Raw genomic sequence first — 13,022 nt, 5'->3', positions numbered from 1 at the left:
TTTAAGAAGCAATAGTGTGTATATTAATGATTTTAATATTGCTTTTTGATTTCATTTAAAATATTTTATGTTTAATGAAATCATTTGATGATGCATAATGATTTGAAATCTTATGTTTTGGAATTATGTGTTACACTTTTGATCTTATATCTTTCATGACATAATTCCTTTGTATTTATGATTTGTATATCTCATGATATGATTAAATCAATGATGCAAAGAAAGAAAATGTATTACTATAACAAACAAAATGATTTTGATTAAAAATGCTTTATGAAATCATGCTTGATGAAATAATGTAATTATGATTTGAAATCATGCTCAATGAGTTTATATTTCGAAATTATGCATGATGATCATTGTGATGATGAACTTTACTTTTAAACAATGATGCATATTTTTGATTTAGTATAAAAGAGAAAGGCATGCTTGTGTGAAATAAATCATATAAAATGAAACACCTAAAAAGGAAAATGTATTATCATTGAAATTAAAGTGATAAATCAAATCTCTTGTTTAAAGAAGCCTTATATTTAATGCATTATATTTTTTGTCATGATGACTTTGATGATGAAAATTATTTTTCGGTTTTAAACGATGATGTATATTTTGATTTGACGTAAAAATGTGGGTATGCTTGTAAGAAATCAAATCACTTAGATTGAAACAACTAAAAGGAGGAAAGCATTTTTCTTGAAATTTTTTTCCTCTATCTTATCGATTTTTTAAAAAGAGATTAATAAATCTATTTATGTTATTTTATGAATCTCATGAACTATGAAAGTGATTTTGATGATTTGATAATTTAAATTGAATGAGGAATAGTTTGATTTTATTAGAAGAGAATTAGGCATACTAAATCTTCCAAATGCATGAATTCCTTTTTCGGATTTCTTGGTTCTCCACAACTTGAATTTTCTTTTTAAATCGAGATCATCTTTCTATTCGCAAAAGAAGAGTCTTGATTCATAGATTTTTGGATTAATGACTTAATTAATTATTTTGAATCCTTCTTCCTTCTATTTACAAGAAAATAGATTTGATTTATGAAGTTTTATTCATGGATTTTTTATCCTTTATTTAATTATCACTTCCCATGAATTCTTCCTCACTCTTCTCATGAAAGAAGAATTTTTATTCATGGACATTTAGTATGTGATGATCATTCGCAAAAATAGGGATTTGATTTTGTATAGACATCTTAAACCTTTTAATGAATCCTTTCTCTTTGCTAAAATAGAAGCTTGATTCAATGAAACTCATTTATTATGGATTTGACTTGGTTCAAATCCTTTCATGAATTTGGTTCTTGATTTTTTTTTGGAATGAATTTCTCTCTTACTCTTCTTCCTCTTCTTCTTATCTTTTAATGACAAAGGAAGAAAGAAACTTGCACATCTTAAGAAGAACCAAAAAGCTCTTAAGCAAAAATGCTAACTTCTTTTTTTTCATGCAAAGTTTTTGCTTAACTTCTACACTCGCATTGTTGAATGATTCTCCTACTTGATGACAAAAATGGAGAAAATAAATGATGAATGTTTGGTATCATGATCAAAATATTGATTTAATGCATGAAGAGATAAATGATTAAAAATTTTAATGTCTTAGTATCATGAATGTTAGCCCAAATCGATGTATCATGAATGCTTGAGTATCATGTATGATATACCTATAATGATAATTGATTTATTTTTGGTATCATGCATGAAGTAAGGATGATATTTATGGTTTTGAAATTATACATGTTTTAATTTGAAACTATAATGATGCACAAACATATTGAATTAAGAATAATACTTTATATTTTAAAATTATATTCTTCCCTTCTATTTGACAATGACAAATGGGGAGTAAAATTTGTTAGCTTGCATGATGTAAAACTTGCTAAATTTGCTAGATTACAAATTACAAGAAAAAAACTTGCTAGGAAGCAAAATTACCAACTTGCACTTCTCAAAAGAGAAGAAAGAACTTGCTATCTTAAACATCACCAAGAATTACTAGCTTGCAATCTCACCAAAGTGCTATCTCAAGAAACATAATTTGCTAACTTGCAAAGGAAGCAAAAATTTCACTTCTCAAAAAAGAAGAAAGAAAATTACTAGCTTGCATGATGATAAAACTAGAGATTATGTTTATAATACAATGATTTGAAATTATATAATACATACCATTGGTTCTTCCGGCATTTCTTCCGATCTTTCGACGCATCGTCCTCTCCTTTGGCATATTGCCCAATCAACATGTTGACTCTCGCAACTTATGATTTTCTTGGTGCAATGTCCAATCCTTCGGCCTGATGCCCGAACTCACGGCATGAAGTCCTTCTATCAGTATGTCAATTGATCCTCCGACCTGACGTTCAATCTGTTGAATCTTGGATTTTGATGATGAAACCAATTTATAGTATTCATGATCTGATCTACGTTTTGAGTGACATAAGAAGTTTCAATCAAGGAGAGGCAATTAAAAGTAGGAAGAATCATGTTGGGTCAGAGTAGAACATATCAGAAGAATGGACGTTGAGTTGGAGGGTCGGTTGACGTATCGGTAGAAGGCTTCGGGCCATGGGTTCGGGCATCAGGTCAAGAAACATAGAAATTATACCAAGGAAATCAGAGTTGCGGAGTTCAATTAGTCGATTTGGTAATAGGTCGCAAGTGAGGACGATGCGTCGATGAACCAATGACATGCCGAACAACATTTGATTAGCTTTGTAATAATTGTTTAGATCGAAGTAGGTTTTAAGCAAAATTGGGTTGGAATTGGGCCAACTCAATTAGGGGCCAATTGGGCCCAAGTTTGGGCTGTGTTGGGCTAAGTGAAAGGCCCAAACAGTGACCCAACAGATGGAACCAGCGGTGCCACAGTCTCTTAGAATATGTCAGGTAGTGGTACCGCCCAAACTCAGTCTCCGAGACTGTCAAGCGATGGTATCACCCATACATAGTCTCCCAAGCAGTGGTACCACCCAATGTCAGTGCAGTACAAGCGGTGGTATCGCTTAGGACCCAGGAAACCTGGAATGAGACATTTTTTTGCTCCATTTTTTAAGCTAATTGGGGTTTATAAATACCCCAGCTATTCCTGTATGGAACAATAAGAAAGTTAAGCAAAACTTTGTGATTCTAAGGTTGTAAACCCTATTCGAAAGTTGAGTTCCCTCCTCCTAAAGCTTAGAGAGAGTTCTAAGAGACGTGTGTGAGAAATAACTTATAAAAGAGGGCTGTAAAAGATTATCTTCTAAACCTATAAAAAGGAGAAAAGGGGTGTAAAAGGGTAGTTGATCTTCGACCGTTGAAAGAAGATCGTTAGTGGATGCCAATAGCCTCAACGGAAGAGGAATCGGGAGTGGATGTAGATCACGATGACCGAATCACTATAAAAATCTGGTTTGCATTTCCTTCATGCTATTTCCTTATATTGTAAACTGAATTCTTACATTCACTACGCTTCCATATGCTTTCAAGTTAAACTCTTTTCTGATACGTTTTCATCGAACGAAATTTTCTTAATCAACGTGATTTTATCACTGCACTAATTCACCCCCCTCTCTTAGTGTTGACTCGATCTTAATAGTTTGTATTAGAGCCACGTTTTTTCTCGTTTGGTTTAATAATCAAGAGAAATGGCTCTTTTTGGATTTCAAGAGGGACTTTATATCATTCGGCTTCCTATGTTCAATGGGACATACTACACATATTGGAAAACTCGAATGAGAGTTTGAGTTTTCTTGCTTTCTTTGGATTTGAATTTATGGAATATTGTTGAAAGCGGTTTTCAAAAGTCTTCTAATCCAATAAATGAATTGAATGATTTGGAGAAAAAAAAATTTTCTTTTAATGCTAGAGCTATAAACGCTCTATTATGTGCTTTAGACAAAAATGAATTTAATCGAGTTTCTATTTACGAAACGGTTTTTGACATTTGGCATACACTTGAAATCGCACACGAAGGCACTAGTAAAATTAAAGATTTGAAAATCAAAATTTTTATGCATGATTTTGAATTATTTCGGATGGAACTAAGTGAGACCATTGGAGACATGTAAACCCGGTTTACGGATGTCATCAATGGTTTAAAAGCACTTGGTAAAATTTTTTCTAACTTTAAACTCAGTAACAAAATATTGAGATCCCTTCCAAAGAGTTGGGACCCTAAAGTAATGGTCATTCAAGATGTTAAGGATTTGAACTATTTTCCACTTGAAGAACTTATCGGGTCTTTAATGACCTATGAAATGAGTTGTATTATACAAAATGAACATAAGAACTACCTTCCAAAGAATAAGAAGGATTTGATACTTAGAACAAAAGAAGACCACTCGAGCGAAAGCTCAACTGATGATGAATTTGAACTTCTCACAATAAAGCTTAAAAAAATTTTAAAATATGAAATTAAGAATAAAAATGAATTTAAAAAGAAAAAACCGTCAAAAAATAAAAAAGCACTCAATGTAACATGGGATGAAATGAGTGCATCTGAAAACGAAGAGCAAACCGATGAAGACAAAGCGGTGAACTATGTCTTAGTAGCTTTCGACGATGAGGTAACCAAAACCCCTTTACTTTATTTTGAAATTACTTGATGCATTTCATAAATTATTTTTAAATTAGTTTAAAAAAATTATATATAAATTGTTAAAAAAATAAAAAATTGAGACCATGCTTATCTTTCTAGTGATTTTGAAAATGATCATGAAAATTATATGTTTTATGATAAGGGAACAAAATATTAGATCTAATGCTTATACATATAATAAGATTAATCTTATGTATGTTTTTAAGAAGCAATAGTGTGTATCTTAATAATTTTCGTATTGCTTTTTGATTTCATTTAAAAATATTTTATGTTTAATGAAATCATACTTGATGATTTGATGATGCATAATGATTTGAAATCATGTTTTGGAATTACGTGTTACACTTTTGATCTTATATCTTTCATGACATAATTCCTTTGTATTTATGATTTGTATATTTCATGATATAATTGAATCTTTGATGCAAAGAAAGAAAATGTATTACTATAACAAAAAAAATGTTTTTGATTAAAAATACTTTATGAAATCATGCTTGATAAAATAATGTAATGATGATTTGAAATCATGCTCAATGAGTTTATATTTCGAAATTATGCATGATGATCATTGTGATGATGAACTTTACTTTTAAACAATGATGCATATTTTTGATTTAGTATAAAAGAGAAAAGCATGCTTGTGTGAAATAAATCATATAAAATGAAACACCTAAAAAGGAAAATGTATTATCATTGAAATTAAAGTGATAAATCAAATCTCTTGTTTAAAGAAGCCTTATATTTAACGCGTTATATTTTTTGTCATGATGACTTTGATGATGAAAATTATTTTTCGGTTTTAAACGATGATGCATGTTTTGATTTGACGTAAAAATGTGGGTATGCTTGTAAGAAATCAAATCACTTATATTGAAACAACTAAAAAGATGAAAGCATTTTTCTTGAAAATTTCTTTTTCTCTATCTTATCGATTTTTTAAAAAGAGATTAATAAATCTATTTATGTTATTTTATGAATCTCATGAACTATGAAAGTGATTTTGATGATTTGATAATTTAAATTGAATGAGGAATAATTTGTTTTATTAGAAGAGAATTAGGCATACTAAATCTTCCAAATGCATGAATTCCTTTTTCGGATTTCTTGGTTCTTCACAACTTGAATTTTCTTTTTAAATCGAGATCATCTTTCTATTCACAAAAGAAGAGCCTTGATTCATAGATTTTTGGATTAATGACTTAATTAATTCTTTTGAATCCTTCTTCCTTCTATTTACAAGAAAATAGATTTGATTTATGAAGTTTTATTCATGGATTTTTTATCCTTTATTTAATTATCACTTCCCATGAATTCTTCCTCACTCTTCTCGTGAAAGAAGAATTTTTATTCATGGACATTTAGTATGTGATGATCATTCGCAAAAATAGGGATTTGATTTTGTATAGACATCTTAAACCTTTTAATGAATCATTTCTCTTTGCTAAAGTAGAAGCTTGATTCAATGAAACTCATTTATTATGGATTTGACTTGGTTCAAATCCTTTCATGAATTTGGTTGATTTTTTTTTAGAATGAATTTCTCTCTTCCTCTTCTTCCTCTTCTTCTTACAAAGGAAGAAAGAAACTTGCACATCTTAAGAAGAATCAAAAAGCACTTAAGCAAAAATGTTAGCTTCTTATTTTTCATGCAAAGTTTTTTATGACAAAAGGAGAGAAAATAAATGATGAACGTTTGGTATCATGATCAAAATATTGATTTAATGCATGAAGAGATAAATGCTTAAAAATTTTAATGTCTTAGTATCATGAATGTTAGCCCAAACTGATGTATCATGAATGCTTGAGTATCATGTATAATATGCCTATAATGATAATTGATTTATTTTTGGTATCATGCATGAAGTAAGGATGATATTTAAGGTTTTGAAATTATGCATGTTTTAATTTGAAACTATAATGATGCACAAACATATTAAATTAAGAATAATACTTTGTATTTCAAAATTGTATTCTTCTCTTCTATTTGACAATGACAAATGAGGAGTAAAATTTGTTAGCTTGCATGATGTAAAATTTGCTAAATTTGCTAGCTTACAAATTACAAAAAAAAAACTTGCTAGGAAGTAAAATTACCAGCTTGCACTTCTCAAAAGAGAAGAAAGAACTTGCAATCTTGAACATCACCAAGAATTACTAGCTTGCAATCTCAAGAGAAGCCAAAGTGCTATCTCAAGAAACATAATTTGCTAACTTACAAAGGAAGCAAAAATTTCACTTCTCAAAAGAGAACAAAGAAAATTACTAGCTTGCATGATGATAAAACTGGAGATTATGTTTATAATACAATGATTTGAAATTATATATCAAAAACTTGCTAATTGTACTTCTCCTTTTTATTGATGACAAATGGGGAGAAGATAGGATGATGTATCATGCATAGGATGATGTACTTAGATATTTTAATTATGCATGATTTTATATTACATGCAATGATATAATTGATTGGTTCTTTCACTATTCATGAAGCATGTAATGTATGAAATATTCTTGATGAAATATTGCTTTGACTTGAATTCAACTTTAATTCAAGATTCTGTCAATATAGCATATTGAAAGGGGGAGTTAAGATTAACTCCGTCATCAATTGGTTATCATCATTAAAAAGGAGGAGATTGTTGAATCTTGAATTTTGATGACAAAACCACTTGATAGTATTTATGATCTGATCTGTGGTTTGAGTGACGCAAGAAGCTTCGATCATGGAGAGATAATTAAAGTAGGAAGAATCATGTTGAGTCGGAGTGGAATATGTCCAAAGATTAGTCGTCGAGCTAGACGATCGGTCGATATATCAGCAGAATGCTTCGGGCCATGGGTTCAGGCATCAGGCTAAGAAGAGCAGAAATTACGCCAAGGAAATCGGAGTTACGGAGGTCAACTGGACGATTGGGCAATTGGCCGCAAGAGAGGACAAGGCATCAAAGAATCAGACAAGGCATCGAAGAATCAGACAAGGCATCGATAAACCAATGACATGCTAGACAATATTTGATTTAGCTTTGTAATAATTGTCCAGATCGAAATAGGTTTTAGGTGTAATTGGGTTAAAATTGGGCCAACTCAATTAAGAGTCAATTGGGCCCAAGTTTGGGTTATGTTGAGCCAAGTGAAAGGCTCAAACAATGACCCAACAGATAGAATTATCGGTGGCACAATCTCCAAGACTATGTCAGGCAATGGTACTGCCAGATCGGGTGATGGTACCTCCTAGTGATAGGGTGTTAGGCAGTGGTACCACTAGATTGGGCGATGGTACCGCCCAACACTGACAGTGATATTGCTAGTACTTGGAAGACCTAGGATGAGACTAGTTTTGGCTCCAAGTTTAAATCCATTTGGAGCCTATAAATACCCCTCTCATCCCTGGTTAATATATAGAACTTAAAAGTGGGAAAATACTATAGCAATCACTTGAGAAATCCCCTCCTCTAGTTCTAAAGTTTAGAATTATGTTTAGGGAGGAGTGAATGCTTGTAAAAGGTTATCTCCTAAACTTATGAAAAAGAGAAGAGAGTTGTAAAAGGATAGTTGATCTTCACCCATTGAAGGAAGATCGATAATGGAAGCCGGTGGCCTCGAGTAAAGAGAAATCGAGAGTGGATGTAGGTCACGATGACTGAACCACTATAAAAATCTAGTTTACATTTACTTTAAGTACTTTTCTTTAATTGCAAATTGATTTCTTACTTTTATTACACTCATAAATGCTTTCAAGCCAAGTATCTTTCTGATATATTTTCATCGAACGAAAGTTTTTTGAATCGACATGATTTTATCGTTGTACTAATTCACCCCCTCCTCTTAGTGCCGACTCGATCATAACAGCACAAAGAAGAGGAAATATCATGTTGCGAAAGAGAAGCATCGTCATGTCATATGTTGTGTGGATCATCACTAGAGAGGAGGACATCTGACCTCCTTCATCCATAGACTTGGATCTGCGATTTCGAAAATATACGATCTCTCCTAAGTAAATCATCTCACATATATTACGCGATTTTTAATTTTACGATTTTTCATACACCAATCTTCGCACAATGATCCATATTAAATTTTTTGGAAACATGTTTTATTTTTCTGTCTAAGGTTTCCCAACAATCCTGGTAAATATCAAACCTACTTCAGCCCCACACCCACATCAGGACATCTCGAAAGGCTTGCAATCAATCTCTCGTGAACCATCTTCTTCAACCTCGGCCTCCCTCTCACCGCTCTGTCTTTCCCCCGGAAGCCACCTAGATGACTTTGTGCCTTCGAAATTGGACCAAGCCATACCTATTCTAGGTCCACATCATCAAGTTGCAAACAGTATTGCTTTCAAATGTTTTAGTCATCGAGATTATGGATTTATTGTATGAACATTGAGTACTATATAACAAATAGTAATATATATAATCGTGAGAGAGAGAGATTATATATATATATATATATATATATATATATATATATATATATGGCCATACGGTCTGACTTCCACTTCCACATCCAAAATCAAATAAATAGGCAGGAAAAAGTTGATGTTTCTGATAGATTTTATGACAGCAAATTTTATGTTAGAAAAGAGAGAAAGAAGTGGTGCCAACTCTTATCCAACTCACACACACACCACACCAAACTTGGGTATCTAACAACAGTGACCACACGCTTCTAAACAATTCCTGCATTCCCTGCCATATTCCACCACCTGTTCCCTGTTCCCTGTTCCCTGTTCCCTGTTCCCATTCGCTGAGCCACCTTCCACTTCAATACTACTAGGAATTATTCCCTCCCAAAGCTGTTCTCCCAAGTCCTGCCTCACATCATCTCCAAAATACCGTCTTCGTTGGGTCACCACCAGTTTTCTTTCCTTCCTCTTTACTCTCTCTCTCTCTCTCTCTCTCTCTCTCTCTCTCTCTACTGCAAGTTCTTCCCTACCTGCCCGTCGTTGAAGGAATGTTTTGTCTACCTAAAGGTTCCTGTAAAGGTAGGTGTCCAGCAATCAGTAGGGATCTCGTTAGCAACAGCAAATGTGCTCGAGATCGGAATAAGGCACAGCCCTCGACTTCTAAGGTTTAGGTTTCGCCCTTCGCAATCCTTTGGTTTGTCCGAAGCCTGCAAGCCAGTTCATAAGCTCTTAAGATTGTGACCTAGAAAGAAGAGAGAGCAGGAGTTCATCAATGTGAAGTTTAGTCACCTTTGTTTGCTGCGTTTGATGATCTTTCTTTAAATATGGAGCACTTAAAACCTGAAGCACGTTTGATGTGTGTGAGGTTGGAGATGACAATAGGTTATCGGTTTGCCTGAAAGAAAGGGTGGAGAGACTTACACGAACTTGGTCGTGGAGGAACTTGATGTATTCGATGGTCTCATGGAGTACTGATGCGGTATCGGTCTGTGAAAAGGAGTGCAAGTAAGTTACAGAGGGAAAGATCAAGCTGACAAAGGATGGGGAACTCGGTTCGAAAGCTGAACGGAAAGCTTCACCTTTCCAAAAGGCGAAACCAGTTGCTGGAGTGCAGTGATTCTGTCTCCCAACTTCTCCTTCCTCACCTGGATGCATAATAATTTGATCCTCTCACCAAAGGTTTAGAAAGTAAAGGCGAGATAGAACCTCAAAGCCTCGTTGATCAGCTTCGGTTTTACCTTGAAGGTCGGCAATGGCGATGGGGTCTCTGTCCTTGGCTTCTTGGCCGCCGGCTCGCTGTCACTCCTCTTCTCCAAGGTTGGGCAAGAGCCCCGAGCTCCTGAAGCAGTCTACATCCGTGCAGAACATGAACCAATTAAGTGAAATGATCACTTCAATAACCTGCAGAAGAAGGTAGAAACAGTTCCTCACTGACCTTGACAACAGGCTTGCTGTGACTTGAATTCTCGTTGTGGAATGGTTGACGAGGCTTCGCATGGTGGAAATTTGAGTGTGCTTCGTTTACGCTGCTTGCTGAAGGATTCCAAAAGGGAGTGTCGTTGGAGAATTGCAGCTGCTGCTTCGGCGGTGAAGCGTTCATGAACTGCGGCAATCTACCTACTGAAGTCTGCAACGAGTCGTTCGACGCTTCGCGGCAGTCGACTGAAGACTCATACTTCATTGTACGCGCATCGTTAAATGAGCCTTGAAGTCTGCTCTCGGGCTCGAGGTGGCCTTGCAACAGCGTTGAAGGTAATCCATGGGAAGCTGAGAGGAGCGGGATGCTATTAATTCTGGAGCTCAGAAGTACATGGTGATCTTGTAAGGAACAGTGGTTCAAGTTCTTCAAGGGAATATGGGTTTGATTGGATTCGACCCCCCAATCTCGCTGAGCATATGGCCTAGAGATCACGTCTTCTTGGAGTAAAGCATGGAAGCTGTTTTGACCTCTTCCGCTGCTGCTACTACAGAAGAACTCCATTGATGTGATTCAGCATCTCAAACTGCGCAACAAAGCATGAACACTATACATTACCATTAACGCACTTACAAGAAAGATTGGCTCCACTCGACGGTAGGAGACGACAGGCCGAAATCCATGGCCTGTGAAACGCTGTCCAACATTGGTGCAGCGATCACCGGAGCAGAAACATGGGAGTTCTGGATATCTTGGAAGGTCACGGAGCTGTTCGAGATCGACACCGGCGACTCATCACATGATCTCGACTTGGGCTCGAACATGTCGCTGGCGGTCGCCCAGTTGAAGCTCCCTGCGACGTTAGTGAGCTCCGTCGAGCAGGATGCCGACGCGGACATGGTCGGGCCGCCGCCGAAGCCGCTGCTCCACCAGGTCCCACTGCTACAGCTGCCTGCTTGGAACTGATCTGCCATGGAACTCGCCTTTCCAGGTCTACTATCTCGTCCTGGGAAGTGCTGCTGCTGCTTGCCACGGTATGTAGTTCTTCCGAGGCTTGGTATGCTATGATGGGGAAGAAGTAATTGGATTGCGTTGCCTGCCACTCATATAAAGAGTTGGTGCTGCTTGTGGAACGGGTTGTATGAGCCAGAATAAGAGTGGCTGAGATTACATTCTCAGTAATGCAATTTACCATCTGTTGGTCAAACCGTGTAACATGACGAATAACTCGAAATGTTGAGGTTATTAAACCCATTTATCATCACTAAAATTGGAGCTGAAATGAAAACTATAAGCCGTTGACTCGCAGTCATCTCTGACCATGGTGCGTTCGCTGCCACACAACTTTCAACCTACTTTCTTCCACATCATGAGAGTACACCAACTTCTTCAAGCAGAAGATTCTCTGTAATCCAGAATGTCATGAGTGTATAGTTCCGTGGTAAAACACCATCTCCTCCTCCTCTATGATCTAACCGCTGTTAGCCCATCCAGGTCATCCCCTTATTCTTCTGGTTTCCGATACGTACACCCCTCTTTATCCTTCCACTAGTGTTATGGATCGACAAATGGAGCAACCGCGATGCGTAAAGGAGTGAGAAATATGGCGTGAGGTTATCAGATCGTCTCTCTTTTGCTGAGCCAATCGCCGGGAGGCGATAACGTCAGCGGTTGCGTCCGCGGGGTCAACGTGGGACCCACGCCGGCGCACGCGTCCCAGGAGTCAAAAGGCCGACAGCGACGGCCTCCCGAATCCCGTGTCGTATCCTGCGCCGCACACGTTACCGACAAAGGATTTGACCGCCACGTCCCCTTGATTTCGTGAGCGCGGTTGGTCAAATCATGTTCGATTCGTCTTGTTACGATATCGAATTATAAGATGATTTAATTGTTCGTCTTGCACAAGAGCAACCGATCGATCTCACTTCGGATGTATATTTGTGTGGAAAGGTTAGAAAAAGATCGTTTTAGAAGAGGCGAATACGCGGCTACAGCGTAGGGAAGTGTATACGTGGCCACCTCAGTTCTACAATAATGGCAGCGGAATCATTTGCCACCAGTATGTGCGAGGTGGAGGAGTTGACCCCACGCGCATCATGCACCACGTATAGATGTGGACAAAGAACAATAAGAATACACCACAAGAGTTGGACATTTGTCAATGCTTAATTCGTGTAGGTCAAAGATTTGATCCACCTCGGGGTCAACGCGGTCTCCACGAGACCATCTTCGACGACACCAGAAGAAGCGCTCAACTTCGTCACGCCAAATGTCAAAGCGAGTCTCCGCTCCACAGAAGAAAAAGTCAAAGCATGTCATGATTAGTGTTAGATACGTACGTTAAAGCAGTTCAGGTTGGCATCCACTTGAGGTGGCATGTAATCTCATCCTCGGAGAGGTTTAGATTCTGCTTTGACATCTGCGTTGTTTGGTATGCAAGACTGTGGTCAACAAGTCAACTACTGTGACGATTGAATCCAGTGAGCAGCTCCAACCTGAAGTCGTAATATTATCTAGCAGCAATCGAGTTGTGACTGATAAATTTGTTCCAGATGGAGACACTCAACCAAGAGTTGATCAATTAATTTGATCTATCTTGCTTTTCCAAGTCAGTTGTTC

The 13,022-nt window shown here is 36.5% G+C and overlaps 1 protein-coding gene across 1 annotated transcript; it reads right to left on the bottom strand.

Moving 5' to 3' along the window:
* Positions 1 to 9,400: 9,400 nt before the first annotated feature.
* Positions 9,401 to 11,495, bottom strand: LOC135586852 (transcription factor bHLH112-like). Its single transcript, XM_065085933.1, has 7 exons — positions 11,037 to 11,495; positions 10,422 to 10,950; positions 10,225 to 10,335; positions 10,066 to 10,131; positions 9,908 to 9,973; positions 9,776 to 9,826; positions 9,401 to 9,693 (listed from the first exon to the last, which is right to left on the bottom strand). Exons 1-7 carry the CDS (start codon positions 11,375 to 11,377, stop codon positions 9,544 to 9,546), a joined length of 1,314 nt encoding a protein of 437 aa, XP_064942005.1. The 5' UTR covers positions 11,378 to 11,495; the 3' UTR covers positions 9,401 to 9,543.
* Between the last annotated feature and the right edge of the window lie 1,527 nt (positions 11,496 to 13,022).

The sequence above is a fragment of the Musa acuminata genome, chromosome BXJ1-10, assembly GCF_036884655.1.
Source record: "Musa acuminata AAA Group cultivar baxijiao chromosome BXJ1-10, Cavendish_Baxijiao_AAA, whole genome shotgun sequence".
Classification (NCBI taxonomy): Eukaryota; Viridiplantae; Streptophyta; class Magnoliopsida; order Zingiberales; family Musaceae; genus Musa; species Musa acuminata.
Note: the sequence above shows the minus strand (reverse complement) of the source record. Positions and strands in the feature narration are given on the sequence as shown.